General features: G+C 36.8%; 1 protein-coding gene across 2 annotated transcripts in view; it reads right to left on the bottom strand.

Moving 5' to 3' along the window:
- LOC127424835 (RNA polymerase II subunit A C-terminal domain phosphatase-like) overlaps positions 1 to 23,016 on the bottom strand; it is a 167,302-nt gene that overhangs the window by 41,941 nt on the left and 102,345 nt on the right. For both annotated transcript variants that reach the window (XM_051670294.1, XM_051670293.1), the window contains exon 12: positions 18,742 to 18,959. In XM_051670294.1, coding sequence (XP_051526254.1) covers positions 18,742 to 18,959 — 218 coding nt within the window. The remainder of the gene's footprint in view (positions 1 to 18,741; positions 18,960 to 23,016) is intronic.

The following is a 23,016-nucleotide window of genomic DNA, read 5'->3' as shown; positions in this document are numbered from 1 at the left end:
CAGTAGAGTTAGAGATGGAACACATTAACCCACTCAGACTAACTGAGAATAAGCCTTGGATAAAAAGCAAAAGGGAAAAGTTTTTGTGCATCTACTAGAGAAGTGCTAAACTATATATTTTCAAAATCTACTAGTCGGTGGATTGCTTGAATGATTCGTCAGCTAGTCAGTCTTAAGGAAGTTTTGTATATATATGCTAGGTTTAGACTCTGATCAGACGTGTTTCTTAGGGGTCATTTACATAGGACATGTTCTTGCATTCAGAAACAGCTGGATAGAACGCAACCACAATGGATTTTCTGTAAATTCGTAGATTGCCGTGCCACTATTTGAATTAAATGTTTTCCACGACAGGCTTTTAATATGGCATAATATATCTCGGATAACCCCAACCCTATACGGCATGTAATGACAAAACCAGCTGCGATTGATTGTTTTGCATGTCAGTAAGATAGCTTTTCCTTTCTGTGGGCAGTTCTTGGCCAGTTTGAGCTGCAAAAGAGCCCTAGACCTTTTACTATTTTAGCCAAAGATTTGGCTACGTAAGACTACAAAATGTGTTTTTAAAAGTTAAACTACTTTTAACTTAACAGGGCATCTTAAAAAAGCAAGATGCTCAAAATGGCCAGAGACACCCACTGTATGTGTACATTGACTTTCAATTAAAATGTTTTTAAACTGTCTTCAAATTTAAAGGATTTATGGATTTGTTACAAAAATCAGTTCAGTACAAAGAATGAATTTAGAGATGCAACTATTCTGAGAGGGTTGTAGCAAGCTGGCAGATCTTGATAGAATGCTAAAGCACAGCACACAACCAACAAAATACTGTGTTAAGATTATGGGCTTGTATTAGCCAAAAGACAATATTTTTTAATAAAGTACCCATTATTTTAAAAGTGGTTGGAGCCCAGATATTTTGGTACTAATGCCACCAAGTATCATCAATGTTATAATTTACTTTTTCCAAATGAAGTCAAATTAAAAAAAATAAAAAAAATCACTTTCGGGTTTCAGTTTCAGTCCGGATTTTTCAGTTTGGCCAGTATTTTCTTTTTGGTGAATCACTAATTTTCAAGATCGACTCGTTGGTGTATTGCCTGAATAATTAGTCAACTAATTATTTTTGTGTCTCAAACAAAATTATCTTTCAAAGTAGAAAGTAAACTAGATGTCTACAAGCAGAAATGTATAATCCACTTTGTTTTGAGTTTGTTTCTATAAATTAATCTGAATTTATTACTATTGGATGGACAGCATAGGCTTAACTAGACCCTATTTAGGGGGGCTTCAGCCCCTAAAATTAATTTCAGTCTCCCTAACAATCTGTGACTTTGCAATCAGCACGTAAAAGGTTTAAACAGCTGCAGCCGCAACGCTGCACTTGTTTGAATCGCGAGGCAATTTGGTGACTTCTCTTTTCTGTAAAGATTGACTAAAGCACGAGCCAATAGCACTGGAGTGTGGGTTGTGAAGGAGGATATCATTGTCTTAACCCACTGAATGAATATGCCCCATTTCCTCATTCAATTCTTGAACGAGAGAGGATCAGCAACTTATTATGACCGGTTGGTAGAGAGGAGGAATGTCGCTCGTTTAGTTCGTCAATCTCGTTTAACGAGGAGAGAAAGGGGCTGAACTAATTAAGAGTAAAAGTGACTAATGACATTATAACGACATCAGGACATATAAAACTTTGATAGTCATGCACAGCAGTTCACAAAATGAAATTATTTGTTGTCATTTGCAGGGAAAATGCTTATGATATTTAAACACTACTAAAGTCTTTTAGTTGACACACTGATTTTAATAAATCAGTATAATTAGACTCGGCCATGAATGTCTCTGTGCTTTATCAATAGTTTTGGTGATTTACAAAAATGGTTACTAAACGAATAAGTAAACAAATTTGAAGTAATCGTTATATGTATATATATATATACACACACACACATACACACACACGTTTGAAAGGTGCTGCCAGAGGCGGTCAGCTCAAGACAAGGCTCCGCTTAGTATACTGAACAATAATAATAAAAAGTTTAGTTTCAAATGACTCAACGTGAATTGTTTCCACCTAAAATGTGGCAGAATAAGTTGAAATGATGTTTGCCTCCTTCCACATTAATAAACAATAATTATCTGAGGTCAAGCTTTCAAGCCAAGCTTTCAGTATCACGTCAGTAGGCCTACGTCGTCAAGTCTGGTTGTGGTAAACACGACACATGAAGAAGTGAAATTTATTTCAATTCTCGATTATTGAAGGACCAGAAGTGAAAGACTGAAGGAAATACTGTATATTTGTGCTCAATGAAGAAGTGGAGGGTGCAGTTGCTCTTCACAAATGGTGAGTTGATCTGTTAGCTGGAATAGGGCCTCCATTCTTTTATTAACTGATCTTTGATAATTGATTGTCTGTACATGTAGATGCACTGCGTGAATGATTTGATATATTTTTTTTTATATCAAAAAGTGTTTGCTTGGAGTTTGGACAGATTTTAATGCATCGTTAATTATTAAGACGAAAAGATATCACAAAGAGCTCATCTGTGTATACAGGAGCATAATCATCATTTGTTAAGGAATGTCTGGTGGTAGTTTTTGATGCTATTTAGTGTTTTGGGAGAAAATAAAATAAAATGCACCAGTCATTTTAGTCACGTTACAGTAGCTACAGTTATGGTAAAGTGAATGTGTGCCCCCCCCTAGAAATTTCAAATGCCCCCCTAAGGAATTCATCCTGTCGCCGACACTGACTTTATAAGTGTTTCATATAGAAAATGCAATATTTCGAATGTACAGTATATTCGCTGGCTATCTTGAATGATGTAAACACAGTAAAAACAAAACACAATAAAATGTGCACATCTAATTGAGTCATTGGAGGATAAGCCCCCCAAAGATCGAAATCCTAGAATCACCTCTGATGGACAGAAAATTGTATCTACACTAATCTATACATTTGTCCGCTATTTCTTTGTTGTACAGGCAGTAACAGACCACCTATGCAAACAATCTCTTCCTGTCTTAGGCCACGTCCACACTAACATGTTTTTGTTTGAAAATGCATTCATTTTGCTATGTTTATACATCTCATCTACACTAGAACAGCATTTTCCTCCTGAAAATAAAGCATTTCAAAAATGCTCTCCATTAACGCATACTTTGGAAAACGATGATGTTAGGACAATGAAAACAACATTTTCAAATGACAATGGATTAGTAAGGATGTGGCCAAAGTGGGTGGTATTTAAAATGCAATAAGATGCAAAGTGGTCCAGACTTGGTGTTGATTCAGTGCCAATTCAGGCATTCATGAAAGTTTTCGCATATTCAAAATGTTAGTTGATATAAAAAAATGCGTGGATAGCACAGCTCGTTGTAACAGCTTCTCTCTCTCTCTCCTCTAAACTCTGAACCACTGGTCCAAAATGGGTCAAGATTAATATTTTATAACAAATCTGGAGCCACAGTTCCTTCATTATACGTATCCTTCAAAGACCACCGTCTGTCAGCTCCTGGCTCAGAACGAGTACAGAATTCCCACTGAACCTGCCAGCGGCTGTTTGCGTGTCTGAGAAAGACAAAGTAGATATGGAAAGAACAGAGATATAAAAGACAGAGCTCTTCAGTGGTTTTGATCTGTTCAGAGCCTGTAGGGTTTTGCCATGTAGCATTTGCAGATGTTAGCAAATTGCAGTACAATCCCAAAACAGGATTATTATCATATGCTAATACTAAAATGAAATAGAAAAGCATTCATTTAAAAATGTTGGAACTTTCTTAAATAAAATGTATGCAAAATTAAATGCATATATAAACAAAAAATAAATAAAATAAAAACAGTGGTTAAAAAAAAACTAACTGAAATTAAATAATAATCACCAAAAATAAATAGTTTTCATAGTCAAAGCACATAATATGACAAGTGATGCTGGCAGTATATATTTAAAAATAATATAAAAAGCAGTTGTCTACCTTTTGTTAGTAACTTGCTGAATAGCTAACTACATTTCTAACAGAGTAGCTTGACTGTAATCAGAGACTATTTAGCCCAAGACAGAGTACTGGTATTAAAATAAAAGGGAGAAACTGAAACTTTTTTTCTTACTTGCTTTGGATATAAATCCAAAGTCTGGCAATGTTCTGTTGGTTACTCAACTGATTCCTTAACTGTAATTACTACAACTAAAATATATAAAAATGAAATACAAATCATTGCTGAATCTAGCTAAAACAAAACAAAAAATCTGAACATTGTAAATAGCATAAAAACCAAAAATAATTAGAAAATGCAAAACTAACAACTTTGGCTGAGAATTAAAAGTTTTGTTAACGGAGGCAGACCGCAGAATATACATTCTACACTCGCCTCTGGCCAAACTCCTCATTTTCTCCATTATTAACCGGGTCTTGTTTGGTAAGATTACTGTGGTAGAGTTCAGCTTGTGTCTGTAAACAAGTCTTTTATTAAAATTGGAAACATTAAAAAACCTTTCTATGTCTACATGATATGCTAAACAGGTCCTCTGCCGTAGGACTGAGAACTTCCTTTCATCTAAGTGTGAAACATTGGCCTAATTAATCCAGACTTGAGCAAGAGTGAATTTTGCTCTTGGCAGTTGTGTAAATTAGTTGTTGTAGCCTTTTCTCTCAATTTGAAGGTAGAAAGAGGATCCTTAGAAGTAAAGGACAACAATGCTGATATCTCAGCAGGAATAAGAGCAAGTCATCCTCTTGTTTCATGTCTTGTGGTCTTAAAGTTGAGGAGCTTGACAGGTTTAATCATATTAAACCATTATCAGACTGCAGAGAGGCTATATGTAACATGTCTTGCATAGCTTGTGCAACAGACGTAAATGGTACTTCTAATAATGCAGTTTAGAATAGTGTGCTACTACTTTCTAAACTATCAGAGTTATGATTTGTTTTTGCTAGGCAGATGATAAAATGGGCAAAAAATCTCACAGACTTTCACTGAATGAAGGACCCGAGCCACATAGCAACCAGAAATATCATAGAGACTTGGGGTAGGCTCTAATTTCACTCAACTTTTTTGCGGCCTTCAAGAGGAGTCAGAAATATTGTAATTACGAGTTACAAGCACGTGAACGACCAAGCTGGTCATATTCACCAGTGGGGAAACTCAGAATCCTAGATAATACCAGAGTTGTGATGTTGGAAGGGGCGTGACGACATTAAAGATGATGGAAAGCATTGATTTTGAGTTATTTCAATTTCAGTGATTTATTTCAATAATATGAATTTGTTATATGATAGTCAACTAGCAATTTACCCTTCGCAGTTTGTTTTAAGCAAATCAATTTATAATTTGTTAAAATATCATGCATTTAGTGTAGTGCTGTAGGTGTGCAGGTGTTTTCACTAATGCTTATTCACTCATACAAAGTAAAAAAAAGAGCTTTTGCCATCATTCATTGGGTGTTTAAGTTTGACTTCTTTCGTACTTTGTTTCCAACTTGCATGCATGGCGTAATAACGAATGCCAAACGTGGACCGAGGAGCTTCCCTGGTGCACTTGAAGACAGATAAACTGCAGGGAAACATGCTCTGATTTGAAACCAGTGTATAAAGCATTTTTCTTTATACACTATTTTCAAATCAGAGCATGTTTCCCTGCAGTTTATCTTTTTTTGGTAAATTGAATTTGGACTTCTGACCCTTGCAGCACTATGCAGTGGTATTGATTTCTATATTACAGGTTGCAGGAGGAATTGAACACGAACTCTTGCAGTGAAAAACTGCACGCACTTACAGTATTTTTCTCCAGAAAAAGCCTTTCACAGTAGTAAGGAGGACTTAATATAAGACCATATGAGCATCTCCACTAATCTTCTGCATACTGACACTTGGATTGAAACTTGTTACAGGTGAAGTCAGAAGTTTACATACACCTTAGCCAAATACATTTAAACTCAGTTTTTCACAGTTCCTGACATTTAACCATAGAAAACATTCCCGGTCAGTTAGGATCACTCCTTTAAGAATGTGAAATGTCAGAATAATAGTAGAGAGAATGATTTATTTCAGCTTTTATTTCTTTCATCACATTCCCAGTGGGTCAGAAGTTTACATACACTTTGTTAGTATTTGGTAGCATTGCCTTTAAATTGTTTAACTTGGGTCAAACGTTTTGGGCAGCCTTCCACAAGCTTCTCACAATAAGTTGCTGGAATTTTGGCCCATTCCTCCAGGCAGAGCTGGTGTAACTGAGTCAGGTTTGTAGGCCTCCTTGCTCGCATATGCTTTTTCAGTTTTGCCCACAATTTTCTATCGGTTTGAGGTCAGGGCTTTGTGATGGCCACTCCAATACCTTCGACTTTGTTGTCCTTAAGCCATTTTGCCACAACTTTGGAGGTATGCTTGGGGTCATTGTCCATTTGGAAGACCCATTTGCGAACGAGCTTTAACTTCCTAGCTGATTAACTTCCTGTCTTGAGATGTTGCTTCAATATATCCAAATAATTTTCCTTCCTCATGATGCCATCAATTTTGTGAAGTGCACCATTTTGCACCAAACTACGTTCATCTCTAGGAAACAGAATGCCTCTCCTTCCTGAGCGGTTTGATGGCTGCATGGTCCCATGGTATTTATACTTGCATAGTATTGTTTGTACAGATGAACGTGGTACCTTCAGGCATTTGGAAATTGCTCCCAAGGATGAACCAGACAAAAAGTACTTGTGTCATGCACAAAGTCGATGTCCTAAATGACTTGCCAAAACTATAGTTTGCTAATATGAAATCTGTGGAGTGGTTAAAAAATTAGTTTTATTGGCTTCAACCTAAGTGTATGTAAACTTCTGACTTCAACTGTACATGCTAATTAGGAAGCATGTAAAACAGGGATCTAGGGGCTGGTCGGTATATAATGTGTAATGATAGAAACGTGTCAACAGACAGAAGATGCTGCTTTACCATTTTACTGTGGTACATCTGTAGCGCAGATTACGCAGATTATTAGTTTGGACTAATAAGTGGATGGATACAGTAGTTGATTAAATGCCTTCAATTCTACTTCTACCTTCACACTAGCCACTCTTTATAGCTTCACTACAATTTTTACTCATTGATGGTGTCTTCACGTCCTCCTGGGTATGTTGTGATGTGTTCAAGTTATTTTGGTTAAAAAACAATTGACATATTGGCCAATTTTACATTGTTTTCTCTCTTTTTAACTTCCCGACAATTCCAGGAACTGCTTTCAGCACCAGTGCAACAAAATGAAGAGCAAATGATGCATATTAGGTGTGTAATTTAAGTTGAAGTTAATAAGTAGAATTACTTGCTTCTCTCCCAGTTTAATGTGCAGTGACAAGTGACTAAGTTCAGGTATGAACCTCTGAATGGCACAAGCTTGTTAATCTGTTAGCCAATCAGCTCGCTCACATGTGACATATCAAGCCAATCCTTGTAAGCTTTGACGTGTAATTGGCTAGTCTACATAGACGAGTTGAGAGCTCAAAGACCAGTGGCAAATGCCAAGTAGATTGTAGCGTTACAGCTTGTCGAATTTGCCAAACAAAGGTATCATGTGCTACAGTACATCAAATATGTCGTTTTATTTACGCTGACATTAAAACGCAAATCAGTGGATTTGCGAGGCAGAAACAGCAAAAGCAAGTTGCAATTAACAGCCAGCCGATACGGAGCGTGATCACATGGAAAGCAAGAGGCTTATAACTCACGATTACATGAGACTTACTATTGTCTGCTTTTGACATTGAAATGTAAATGGCTGTGAGCACAACACTTGCGTGCATTGGATAATCCGGTAAGACTGTTAAAGTTTACATGCAAACAAAATTAAGTGTGCCTGTTTTTGCTCAAACTGTTAAATAAAATTGTATTATGTACATATTATGTAAAGCCAGAGGTCAGGTTCCTCTCAAGGTTTTATTTTTTCTCCACTAACTATTTAAAGGATTTTTTTTTTCTTTGCCACGGTCACCTTTAGATTGCTCACTGGGGGCTTTAAGACTTTAAGGCATGGTTTTCTACAAAGCTGTTTGAAACGATGTGCATTGTGAAAAGTGCTATTCAAATTAAAATGACTTGAATATCAAACTACACAATGACTCTAAGACATTATAGATATTAGAGTTTCATTTTCTGTTCATGCATGATTTTCTGTAAAGCCGCTTTGAAACGATGTGTGTTGTGAAAAGCATTATACAAATAAAAATGACTTGACTGCAGACAAACACATTTTTCTCAAGAAAATCATGAACATTTTTAGTTTTTCTCATAACAATATGCTGATAAATGTGTTGTGGTTTAAGTTAATTTATTATAGAGCTCTGCTTTATGTTGCCAGTGTCAGACACTGTTGTGTCGCTTAAGATTTAAAATACATTTATTGTATCGTGAGGCATCTGGTTAAGATGTTAAAATGTTTTTCTTATTTTTTTTATCTGTCAAAATGGCAGCAGCATTTAAAATTAACCATCAATGTTTCCAGAAATCTGTAAATGACGGAGAATTTTCAGTTAATGCAACCCCTGGTCATACCCACATTAACATGCTAAATCTTTCCGAGAGTTGTCATGACTGAACTATAAGTAAGCCATTGGTAGGTTGATTTTCCTGAAGAGTGACTCTGTGGCACTTTCTAAACATCACTTTGTTTGTATGAGCATCCTAGCACACAACACAGCAATACTGACTCAACCAATAGCGTGAGTTTGAAGAGGGACTATCTGTTGGCCTGACCAATATTGGACAGGGTGAGTGTTTGGGAATCCTGTATGAAAGCAATCATTATTTTGCAATTTTGTTAAAAGATACCAGTGGTGCTGAAATTATACAATTCAGCTTTAGTGCTTTAGCTATTTATGACTTTCATTCGATTCTTCACGCAAATTACACATTAACTGTGGATCAAACTTTAAAAAGTGCACCTTAGAACAGAAATGAAACCCTCTGCAAAATATCACAAAATACAAAATAATATTAAAATAAATTAATAAGTACAAAAATTCTCTAAAAACAGAAAATGTAGTCTCTTAAAGCAAGAAGAATCCACAACACAGTAACTAAGTAGCTAAAACTTCACTATAGTCTACTCAAGATATTCTGTTATTTCAAGAATTTATTTCAGGTTTTTGCAACGTCTTATATAATGTATAAAATATTTATGTGTACATCCACCTCAACTGTCACAGTGACCCTTGCAACCAATTAGCTTCTGGCATAATTCTTTAACTGACATGCACTCAACTCAATGTCTTGACTCAACCAATATCCAGATTTTCTCACTAATAAATATATTATTATGGTGGCACTCATGTGTACTCATCAAGTTAATTTTTGAAGGAAGCAAGAAAAAAAGACAAAAGCATGGGACAAATCGTGTTTGAGGAACATGATTTCCATTGAAGAAACAGGAATGAACACAATACTTTAATACATCTTTCTTCAGAGAGATGGAGAGAGAGGGGAAATCAAAATGATATTAGCTGCAGTTAATTACAGGGGAAGGCAGACAGTAGGAAACAGGATAAAATAAGAACAAAGTACATGTTTTAATATCACAAACAACATAAGTCTGACAATATGGGAGTCAGAAACTATTCAGGGGAAAACAGAGCGCTGTTCTAAAAAAACGGAGCGCCTGAGGGTGCGCTTGTATTGACAATGTGAAGAATGAAGAGCGAGGTTAACCACTGTGAAACAGTGACAGCTGAAGGCGATCTGACCTTCAGAACATCAGCTGCTGCTTCAGTCCAGTATGATAATCTTTTGTGTAAAGGCCTTCAGAAAGCAAACTGACATAAGCTCCTGATAAACAGATTCCACAACATTCAATACGATTTTTAAAGCCCTTTCAAATGATCTGTATCAACGTTCACCAATGGACTGAACTCTCTGGAGTGAACCATCAAGCTACAGAACAAGCAATGATAGGTGACAATCAAGTTTAAACTATTTAATTTCTGACCTTGTTTGCTGTTACCTTTTTAAGCACAGCCAACTCGCATAATATATCATTATGTAGGCGGTGCCAGCAAAATCTTAAAAAGACAGAAGAGACAATGATCCTGTGTGTATCTGGATACACTGAGTTGTACGACAACAATGAAATAATTTCTCAACATTCAGACAAAAAAACTAAAAACGATGCATGCCGGAAAGCCAGTGTCGAGATGAAATTGCCCTCGTAAAATCACCCTTCTGTGATGCTATCTGCAACACTCGTGAATGTGATGTGGAGGTCAAAGCGGCACATGATGCTTGTGTTGGAGCCCTGACATGAGTTATGTGAAAGGAACATTACAAGCAGCAGAACATGATTACTTGGAGAAACCCGCAACATGTCTCTGGGCAGATTTTTTCTAGAAGCAGTTACTTAAAATTGCTTTAATGCATTGCTACTTAAAGCTACACTATGTAACTTTTGGCCATCTCACAGTTACAAAATAAAACTGCATGCGTCCTGCGGAAGGACATTGTTTTAGTTGTGGTTCGGCTTTGCTCCTCTGTGTGGATGAATGTGGTTCGAGGCACCGGTGTACACATGAATACAGGATATCTTATCAGTGGGAATGGGCAAATAAATAACGAAAGAAAGGAAAAGACGGATATCTGAAAACATGTCATCTGAGCAGGTAAATGCCATATCTTATGCTGTTGTTTTGACTTATTGGAAACATTGATGTTTTGAAATATATGACGTTACAAAAGTTAGGCAACTTTCGTTAACATTAGACGCAACGATTGCTAGTCTGATAAGGTCAAACGTTGTAAAGTTTTTATAATTGCAGGATATTCTGGCCAAATAGACCACTGTAGTAACTAATTTATAGATTGTCATTGCTACAAACCAGTGGTCAACATCATTTCAAGACTCACATGTCCTTGGGAAGCCAAGGACTAAAGGATTTATTTATATAAATTATTGCCGTTAAAAAGAAAAATACACACGTGTGCTAGCAAGTGAAAAGTTCTGCACCGATTACAGTATAAATATTATATTTCACCACACACAGACAGACGTGTATGTGTGATTACACAACTATACATAAACCATATCAATAAAATATCCTACCCGTTGAGTAAGAAAAAAGCCAATTCGATGTTGATTTGGGTTTTATTACGGACTCTGTTGCTTTCCCTTTTTGCTTGTAGACTCTGATCTGTTCGGGATTTCTTTGTTTTTATAACCGGTGATTCCCCGGAGGTTTGCCATTTTGAATGATCCATGGTCAATTTTCCTCATTCGTTGTGACAACAAACTTTCAGCTTTAGCTACTCCCACACACACGCTATAGTAGCCGGATCTTATTTTCTGTGTATGGATATGATGTCAACATGCACGGGCGAATGACGTATATATGCAATTTCCCGCGAAATCCGTCCCGACAGCTCTAAAATATTTATAATATAATATCATTATTATGGGTTTATCAAAGTGTATTTGGGTAAATACATGGTTTGGAAGATGAATTTTAGTTGCACTCTCTCATTAACAACATTTTGTTATTTCTTAACTAAAAAAAAGTTACATAGTGTAGCTTTAATTACTCACTTAGATTTAACTGCCAATTAATTTTGACCCTCTATTTAAGTTTCTTTGTTAATGCCTATAGATGCCACTTAAGACAGCATCTAATCTGGAATCAACAACAACAGAGATTTTCCGTAAATACCATACTGTAATTAAATTCTCCTCAATATGAGCACTTCCTTCCCAAGCCAGTGTCGTAGACAGCAAAGCTCTTTAAGATTGCTGTCTCAGTAGTGAGTTAGAGTAAGGCTGAGAAAGGCTACAATTAAATCCTGCAATAAATCTAGCTGTATTCTCACTTGATTTCACTGTACTGACTCTTTCCACACCCTCGAAATGCATCTTATGCTTTTCTTTACATCAAACATTCCTTCAGAACACAAAGAACGTTTCTTGTTGTCCGAAAAATATGCATCATCAGACAGCTGATCCCAGCCACTTTTAAAAGACCGGCTAGTAAGTTTTGCTAAAATTGTGTTGTTGCTATTGTAGATTTTTTCAAACAAAATGGATATATGAACAGACGCTGCTGTGCAGGATCTGCGGAGTACCTATGTAGAAGAAAAAATGTTTGTGAGTTTGAAACGTTGACCAGAAACGAGCAGGTGTACAAATATCTGACTGTCTCATCAAATTAGGTTTTAATGACCACAACATTAAACCATGTAGATTGAAAATAAAGAAAATGATACAAATACTACAAGAGTATAAAATATCAAAGGATTCTTTTGCACTGCCTAGTTTGCACTTTTTATAGGCTTAACTGTTTGCATTATGCACTAATAAAGATTTTTTCATTCGTTGGGCCTCATTCATGAAACACGAGCACAACAAATTTTTGTGTAAATTGTTCATACAGCCGTTCTGGTGTAAATTCTCAGATTCATGAAAGTTTTTGTATTTTCAAACCATTCATTGGTACAAACAAAATTTACACCTGCTCCCGCCTCCCGACCATGTGTAAATCTTGCATAAGACATCCGTGTTGTGTTCTTTCAGGCAAACTGCCATGACTAAATTTTGATAGAAGTGAAATTAAATAAGTAATGAAAAAATTAACTAATATTTCAATGACTGGAATTAACCTTAAAAATAACAAATTAGTATGTTTTCTTTTTAATCCATTGCCTTTATTATTTAGAAATGTTTCCTTGCTGCTTGCATTTATTTTTTCAAAGAATAGTTTTTTTCCCCAACTCTTGCTTATCGTTTTTCCAGCAGAAGTGCTTGACATGGGGTGAAAAGTTTATGGAAACACACAGTTTGCATTTAAAAAAAAAAAAGAAAAAAAAATGTATGCCCTCTAACATAACTGGTTGGACAGCTTTTTTATTTGATATGAGCTCTTTAATTTAGGTTTCATAATTTAGTAAAGGCATCGGTAAATCATGTTCAGTTAATAACTTTGCTAATACTGTTAAACCCATAAATAAACACATTGCGGGAAGGTGCATACACAATACAATGGGGGAAAAATAGAAAAATCCCGCACACTCTCGTATTGCTTGCAAATCTGTAATATCTTGGCTTTATAATGGCCACAATGGCTTTATAATGGTTTAATACAATGGCTTTCATGGGTGTGGATTATGATAATTGTGAATGAACAAGCACACTCCCCCTATTTACGAATGTTTGGAATTCACTAACATACACACATTTTACCAACAAATCTGGGGAGTATGAAGCTTTTGTGAATCCGGTGGAAAGTTTTCGGGAAGGTACATTTTACGAGCAAATTACTCCAAATTTACTCATATATTTACGAAGGTTTCATGAATGAGGCCCGTTGTGTTTATCTATTCTACGTATCATAAAATTTATTTAAAATCAGCATTAGACATCGTTTCAATTGCATTGTTTATTGGGAGCTCAAGTATAATCATGCAAAGGTATGAAAAAGTAAACAAAATGCAGTTTTAACTAGGGTAGTGTAAAAGCAGTCTTCTCTTGCTCTCCTGTTGTTTTCCATCTAATCTTTCAAATCCAAGTACATCTTGTCCAAGTGAAGATTTGCACAACAAAACAAGACAATAAAAACAAAAGAAATCTTCCACGGGTGGTGCATTGTTTTTATTTTGAAGCGAGTCAGCTCGGCTGTTCTCGCATTAAGCTCAGGTGTCACCATTATAATAGTGTCAAATACTGTACTAACGTCAAATATTATTTAAATTAAGTTCGTGCTTTCTGTATCTTTGGTGGAAAAACAATGTTAGAATTTGATTTGAACAGGTATAGTTTCACAGCACACTGATTTTAGTTCCTCAATTGTGTGGTAAACGCCTATTGACAACTTTGAATGAACTAATTTTGTAAGAAGAAATGTTATCACTGACTTTTGCTTTCTATAGATCCATATCACTAATATACCATAAACCAGTCGCTGTATATTGTTTCACGCTCAATTATGGCATTCATCTCCTCATATCTTGATATTGTAATGACTATCATAAAAGCAATGACTTATGTGCCCACACACTGATCAGCAGAGAGCCCTCCAAATCAACGGTTAAACACTCTTGACTCTCTTTAGCCGCTAATGACGTAAATCAAATCCTCAGCAGCACAGGGCTTTGAGTGGAGACTGATTGCAATCATGAGAGCTCTGGAGATGTAGACTGTAGAGGATACATGGAGGATGAGGAGGACATGTGAAGAAGAGCGCAGAGGTGGACAGAGCATTTCATGCTTCCATCCGTTCATTCTCTGCTCCACCAATTAACTCAACATCTTTACCTCCGTGCTGTCTCTTTAAAAGTGCTGGAAGTTTTCAATGGGAGATAACTGATTGGTGTCATAAGAGTAGCGACAACAGGACATTGCATTTCAGCTCGGGGAGAACAAGGTTTAGAGAGTTATCTATCTTACTTCCAGTCAAGTGCAAAGAGATAACACTAATATTAAATATGAATGCTGATACTTTAAGCTGACTTAGTGGAACATTGGAAAAACTACTACATAGTACTGCAAACTACAATTAGCATAATTAATTACTAAATAAAAACATATCAGCCTGGGATATGGTAAAAAGCTGCTCTTATTCTACACAACAGCTAAAAGGAATATTTTAAGTTAAATAGAACTTATAAAACAGATAGTTCTGACTCTACATTCTGATAGGTTAAGCCACATTCAAAGATGTTGCAAAATAGCAAATACCGTATTTTCCAGAAATAAAGTCAAACCTAAGTCGCACCTGGTTAGAATCTCATTGTTAAGAGAAAGTCAATTTGCATTGATAACCTGACAGAGGTTGAATTTGGCACTTGGCATGTTCATTTTGGAACCTAACATGTCCAGTGGCCTGAGAAATAAAGAAAAAAAAAACTTGCCTCCAAACAAATGAATAACAGAAAAAACAACTTGCATCTTAGGAACACAAATTATGTGCATATTCTTGGAATAAATAATTCAGAAACAGGATTTGATCATCTTCAAAAGAGCCGCCCGTCTTGGAGGGAGCGGCGTTATTTACGGAAACTAACCTTTAGCCGTCAGGCAGAGGAATGTGTCTCAGGTGGGCTCTGTATTTGAGAAGAGTTGTTTTGCTCGGCTCTATTATTCAATGCCTGCTGCTCCTACTGCCGGCGGTGGCTATTTTTCCATAATTACTGAACATTTTCTCTGCCAAGAACACAGTCATAATAGCTGAGTCCAAGTCTGGAGGGCCATTCACAGAGACAAGATGCGGCGTGATTATGATTCAGCTTTCTACACGGACTGCAGACAATGACCACCGCATGGCCATATCTCCATTTGGAACTAACTTCAGAATTTGCCCTATATGACAAAGCCTACTGAGTAAATGCTTTCGGCCAGACAGACAGATGCCATCACTGCATCACTGTAATAGTAGACAATTACCAGTGCAACTACCCAAGAGATAAATACTAGACAGGATTTTTAATGGTTTAAAATCAACATGAAATAGCATTCACAACCCATTTTACTTCCGTTATCTGCGTATTTCTGGATATTCCATGAAAGAAAATGTACAGAGGGACTTGATTTTATCCAACATTATCCATATGATTGGATTGTTAAAAGTTGATGTCCAAAGCCAGATTAGAGTCAGACCTGAATGCGAGTTTGCAGTGGATTGTGGAGGTTTCTTTTACCCAGGACATGAAGGCAGAAAGTCAGAGTCAAGAACATCTCGAGAACACTGAAGTATCCCAATGGTAACAATTCTTTCATAAATCTATCATCATTTGCTATTTAAGAGAGTCAACTTTATTACATACTGTAAACGTTAACCAGCATTAAATTTCTATTGGCAAGATTTCCGAAAGGCTGCATTACCTACAACAGTGGCCTAAAACAATGCATGTTTGGCTATTAGTTATTTTCAAAGACTGCGTGGCTTAAATCTATGTGCACATGGAACAAGTCAAGACATTTTGATGACAAATACAAAAGCCAAAAAATGTTTTCTTTGGAATAATGTGCACTGATGAATTGTGCCCAAATAATTCATAATTGTGAGTGAATAATCATTTACAAAGACAATGTGCTATACAAACTACAAACACATTGTGCTAGCTACACGGAATAAAAGAAGATAAAAAAAAATTAAATCAATCAAACTTTAAAGACAATGCCATTTCTTCACCATGAAAGCAGGCAAAAGAAAGTTATGCAGGTGAAGTGTTTAGATACAGGGCATTTTCATGGCACAAAACCTACTGTCAATTTTTATTCTGAATGGGAGGGTAGAGCTACTTGGTGCACTTATTAGACCAAAAATAAAAACAGCACACAAGAAGACAATGTGAGCTCAGAACATTGTGGTCTGTCAAACTTTGAATGTTCCAAAGTGCAAATAATGGCCATTGAGTCAAATGTATGTGGTTTCTCTTATCTTAAAGCAGTGGTTCACAAAGCTTGGGGCGCAAAGGTATTGTAAGGGGGGCTCGGAAGACTGACCCATTCTCAAATCACTTTCACACATTCAGCAAAAATACTCTGACACACACACCACAAACACACACAGCAGTGATTCTGTCCTAGATAAAGTGATGGGGACTGGGTTTATCGCTATTTGATTTACAAAAAAAGACCAGATGGGACTTGACAGATATCAAGTATTTTCCAGCCTATGTAAGAGACATTTTAATTACCTCAGGAGTATGTCAAGTCTTAACTATCACCAAAACACAGAATGAGACATTTTTGTCTACAAGAGTTTTTCACTTAGAGTTCAAAACGGCGCTTGATGGCGGTGTGACACGAATCATGAACACGGCTTCATGATTGCTGTAACAAAGCGTATAGCCACAGTCTACCGGCAGATTAATATTGTGGAGGATGAGAGTTTAAGAGATTTAAAGCCCATTGCAATGAAAATGCAACCTATGTGGAGATAGTTCTTTCAATTAGTCAAACTCCCACTTAGACTTTGGGAAATGTATAATGTTACTTGAATTGGTGCTATTTTAGTGCAACTGTGCCTTTATACTGTGGAAGGCTTTGTTTGTAAAATGTTAATAAAGCATTATAGTGTTACATATTGTGTTTTTTTCTTTCATAAGATGGAAACAAATGCATTTTGACAGGAATAAAAGTGTATATAGTATGCAGTTTAAATCACTTCAAAAGCTGTGATTAATCGCGATTAACTACAAAAACATTATGCGATTCAACGTGATTAAAAATGTTAATAGACTGACAGAACTACTCAAAACACACTTATAAACAGCACATTGAGTTGATGTTAACTTGTCCCAATGGTAGTCACATTTGGCTGAACATACTGAAGGATCATCATGGGTTATCTTCAAGAATATGAAGTCGAAAATCTTTTACCAATCTCTGAGTTTGCACTTCCTACAAGCTTTCACTGAGATGTCTCAGCCTTTCATCAGCAAACAAGCAAGGAAATGGTTAAAAAAAAAAAAAAGGAGACATCAAGGTCAGAAAGCAAAGCTTTTCTGTGGAGCTGTAATAACTGGTTGCAGGTCCTTCTTCAGCCATTAATTTTCTCCATAGGCAAACTTTTTTTTTTTAACCTTTAAAGACTACCGTGAGTTCTGAAGTTGTTAATCAATGGTATATGCTTCAGCTGAAGCCATCAGTCCACATTATTTGAACTTGATTCTGATTATTGGTAGAATTTCTTGTGAAGAACTTTAATACCTATGATCCAGGTGAGAAAGATCCACCAATCAGAGAATCGCTGCTAATAAAGCATGTCAAAAGTGCTCAGCAGCGACCGCCCACTTAAATTATGCACTGCGAATGTTGCAATCGAGTTGGTCTACCTACACTCTCAAACTACTTATATATCTGTATATAACTGAATACTTTGCAATAAACTGAAAGTATATTGTTTCTATAGTTATAATCTACAACGTTATATCAATAGTTCTATATTTTTTTTTAACCATTTTAAGTTCGATTGTCATTCGTAATGCTTCATTGTAGTTCAATACATAAGTACAAAATCATGTACCTTCACCTTTTTGTCCAATTTCCAAATAGTTTTTTTGCTTCAAATCAAAGTTTGTAATGTTGTTATTCACCTCAGAGCTAGTTGGGTTGGTTCATGGCTTAGAACTCTTTTATGAGGGATTTTATAAAATCCCTATGGAAAAAATTAATGGGAAAATACTCCTGGAACCAAGACTGCTGGCAAAGTGGGTGTTGCATTGTTGTGCTCTATAGTGTGCAGAAAACACTGTTAAAGTATTTCAGTACGGTGTTCCATTCACATCAGAGTAATACAGACGTCCAAGAATTGCTAATGCACCAGATTAAAAACCAATTCTCAATTTCCAACTCTACAATTCAGAAAGCAGTGCCTCACTCATGCTGATTTGACAGTATCCTGCTGACTACACCAATGTTGGATAGAAGTCTGGGCAGCGGGTGAGGCATTGGTGCTTGGACAGAAAGACATACAAGGACATGATCCCACCTTATTCCAGATCTCTGCTTCCAGACATTGCCATGGCAACTGTTAGTGTTGCTCATCTAAGACTGTGGCGGTTTTGTGAGTACAAGGGGCTGCTGGAAATTGGGCACAGCAGTGTGCTTCTAATCAACACTCACACACCCACACTGAAGCAAGAGGTTAAAGGCTCAATCAGTGAGCCCTATTTTGTCTGTGAAGGTACTTCATCAGTAGTATCATAGGTTACACAGTGTGGCATAATGAAAGAGATAATTCAAGTTATTGAAATTGTAATTTTCCAATGGCACTGAAGGTGTAATACCTGAGCACACTCTCTGTTACACAAACTTCTTCACTGGTCGACATTTGGGCCACTTCTTCAACAACAGTGCTAAGGGGTCGTTGGGGAGCTGATGCTGGGGCCTTCTGTCTGCTCGTCTGAGGCTGCTCCTCCTCGTCTTCCTCCTCTGCCTCCATCTTCTCCTCTTTCCCTTTTCCCTCACTCTCATTATCACTCTCCTCCCCGAGGATGTCATCCACCTGCCCAAAAGAGGAGTTATATGAACAATTAATAGATCTATTTTTACAACTGCGCAGCATAAGGTTTGCCACATACAATCTTTAAAGTGATCATAGCACATGGATTGACAAACTTTCCATCAATTTACTCATAATTAGTAGAGTTATGACAACTTGGCAGACAGTCGGACTAGTTTTGCTTACGCTGCTGCAGAGCAAGAATGAAGACTTGCCACAGATAGAGCATACACAGACATATTATGTTGAGCATGTAGACATGATGCTGCTTCAAATTCGACAAACAATCCCCGCAGATCTAGATAAGTGGTGCAGGGGATGAGGAGGGTTTCAGAGATAAAGCTCTTGTAGTGCGCTGCAGTGAAAGTGGGTTAACTGAAAACAACTGAGGCAATTTAAATATCAGACAAAGAAGAAGTACACAAGTTGATTGGCTAACAGATTACATGTCTAATGACCTATCAGCTTGCACCTGCAAGCCTATTGGTTTAACAGATTACATGTCAAAGGACCTATCAGTTTGAAAAGTAGAGTTATATGACTGAACTTTGGATCATTTCTTATGATATTTAGAAAAAGTATCTATCCAATTTCCTCATTTTGAATGGGTGGGCTAAGTTTCTGCTAACAACTTAACGTGCAACTGTGGGTCATTATGTGTTAATGTCATCTGTCTGATGTTAGAAAGTTACAGAAATGTAGAAATGAGTTATTTTTGGAGCTGTGTTTCATTAAATGCATTTTGGACTTGGGGAGGAAGTTACAGTAGGTCTTCTTAATACATCAAACTCTTATTCCCAAAGATCAAGAACAATTCAATTTCTCATGATATGAGCCCTTTAACATGTATGGACATTAGTGCTCAAGTGTTTAGCCTCAATGCGAGCTTTCACAGAAACATGTTATTGTTTTCATTAAGGCAGACTGGGGCTCAGATATCCATGATTATTCGTGCCAACAACCGTTAGACAAGCACTGGCAAAAATGATAAGCAACGGCTGATCTCTCTGCTAGCCCTGTGTAATTGCCCTCTCCTCCTCAGGGGAATAGCAATCACACACCATTTTTCATTCTGCTTATTATTACAGTGGATGGATCTTCTGGAACAGCCTGCAGAAATATGCCAAGCCATGTTTACACAAGTTATAAATGAGCTCAATGAAGGGTGTTTAAAAAAAACAGACCCATGAAACTTTTTCCAGTTTAATCTGACAGATAAGCTTAATGAGGAGGAAACATTTAATTAAAAAAAGGATTTTGGCAAGGGGTGTTATCTAGAAGCATCATAGTAAATGAGATGAACCCATGAGATGCAAATATGAACACCACCATACTGAATCTAGGAGGCGAATTAAAGTCATACTTCAAGTTCCATTGCAGAAGTCATTAACTTCTCCTTTAATATAAGACAAAAGGTCAACAGTAGATATTGCACCGCTCATTGAGACTTCATATTGTACGTGCTCAATTGATAACATACAATTACAGTAACAATGCATTAACATTCAAGTCAAACTGTCAAATCTCTGTCAAATGTCTGATGGGCATAAATTACTATTATCTCTGATCTGAGTTTTTCTTTTTAAGTAAAAGGAAAACATGAAACAGCATCCTTAACCCATTTTACTTCTGTAATGTGATGCATTTATGAGTGAAACAGAATATTCAATAGAGTAAACATTTAATGTGCAGGACTTCCTTTTATCCATTGAAAATTGATTGAATGTTCAAAAGTGGGCTTTTCATTCTCGCATTCAGACCTGAATGTGAGTTTGCAGTGGATTGTGGAGGACTACTTCACTCCTGAAATACTTTTGAGGAGGATTTTTGTTGGAGACGTGGACACTGAAGGTCAATTTCACCCTTGAGAGAATCTTGACATATCCTTATTACATTATATTCTTATTGGCTATTATTGACATAAGCTGTGATGCTTTGAAAATAAATTAAAATATGTCAAAAAATGTATAAAATAAAAATTGAGGTCAATTACATGTTTAAGCAATGACCCTGCCCTATTTAATTGTCTTCTGGCTAATGACTAATAAACAAATCACCATCCATTAAAAAACAAGAATAGCACCAGAGCAAATCAAAAGCCAACAACCAAAACCCACCATGCAAATCATTGAACCTCCACAGTGACCCAGTGCTGTTGTAATGGACAGGCATAATGAGGTGAGCGCTACCTGATGAAATTGATGAGGCAAAACAGATGGCGCAAAGAGAGAGGCAATTCCCCAAAAGCGCAGTCACACAGATGCACAATCATTAGCTTGTTAACACCACACTTTGCTGGATCCACCATGACATGAAATGTTGAATAAATGTACTGGACTTCCCCCTGAGGGCCATAAAGCCAATTGGTTTCTTATTATTAAGGTCCAGTCCAACTGTGAATACAGCTCTCACATACATGCTGCATTGGTGATAAAAACAGGTTACAAGGAACTGGAGATTTAGATTCATCACATGGGGCAGAGAAAAGCCAAATGAACCCTAGACAAGCATACTGGCTCCAGAGTGGACAGTCTGCCATTGGCTAAATATGTTATTGTGAGGTCCTACAATATTTGGGGATATTTTATTAAAACATTTAATCATGGCATAATTACACATAGAACCATATGGCTCACTGAAGCCCAATGTCATAGACTTTCAGTAACCCTCATTACACAAACAAATAATATATCAATGGATTTGCTTGTCATGTTAACTATGACTTGGCAGACTCCTGGCAAGCCATTTTCCAAAGGCTCTTCTACTCTTTTTTTTATTTTTTTTTTATTTTCCATTTTCCAGAGTGACATTAGATGTTTAACTACAATTGGCACACCAGCAGACAAGTTCATGCTGCCATTTCTGGGTGTTTAATCTGAAAAACACTTGACAAATTTAGTGACCAATGAGCAATACTCCATATTATCTCAATATTTGCATTTGTTTCTATGGTAGTTTCTCATAATCAAAGACATCTCTTGTAAAAACCAGGGTATTAAAGGGTTAATTTTATGGAGTTCCATTTCTGGCATTCCTCACCAAGGTGGCAGCATCTTTTCTAAAACACAGGAATTAGACTAAATACTCAGAGTCAGGTCTACAGGTGCTTCTCCATTGCCAGAACCATCCCACTCGCTTAAAGTTGGTGCAATTAATTTTATTTTGTATGTGAACATTCCAAATGAACACCAGCACAAGTAACGATCACATATAACATGCTTTGTAAATGTGAAGCGCTCTAGTTTTACTAACATACTCGCATGGAAAAATCTTACATAGTTGGCTATATGGTATGAAATTGTATGAGTTGGATCGAACTAATTCGTACAGCTATCAGATGACTCTCCCTCGTCTACATCTAAAACGTGACAATAACTTATACAAAACACATTCTTTACGTTTCAAATCATTCTTACAGACTCTATGGTTAGGTTTAATATGGGGTTTGGGTAAAGGCATAAAATGATTAAGCATGTACACAACATCTGACACACTGAACCTTCGCTTACTTCTGCATTACACATCCAGGTATTTGCACGTTTAGAATTCGTACGAACGAATTCTAGACGTGCAGTCTAGATGGGCATTTGCACATAAACAATTCATACGAACAAACTTGTACAATTTCGCCGACTCTTAACTCAACTCGCCAATTCTCATGAGATCAGGTTGGTCCTTGAGAACACTGTAAATGCAGCTAATTAAATAGGGGTGGTGCATCAGCAAGAGGGAGGGGAAAATGCAAAAGTTTGCGAAAGTGACACTCCATCATGTGACCAAAAGTTGAAAGCATTTCGGTTTTTGCCTGAATGCATTCTGACGTAGGCATCTGTTGATCAATGATAATCTCAGAGAGGCTGTTCCAGTTGTGCTTTTGAAATCCAATTCGCTGCGTTCCTGCATGATTTCAAACTGATATGGCTCTTTCCACAGCCTTTAAAATGGAGTGGACACATTACTATCCGTTCAACGCTCCATAGGAGTTTTCCCTAGTGTTTAGGCACCCTAAGCGCAACTTAAGTCATGCGAACCGTGACTAGTCAACACAGACACATCGACT

The sequence above is a fragment of the Myxocyprinus asiaticus genome, chromosome 34 (assembly GCF_019703515.2).
Source record: "Myxocyprinus asiaticus isolate MX2 ecotype Aquarium Trade chromosome 34, UBuf_Myxa_2, whole genome shotgun sequence".
NCBI classification, from domain to species: Eukaryota; Metazoa; Chordata; class Actinopteri; order Cypriniformes; family Catostomidae; genus Myxocyprinus; species Myxocyprinus asiaticus.
This window is presented reverse-complemented; position numbering and strand designations above follow the sequence as displayed.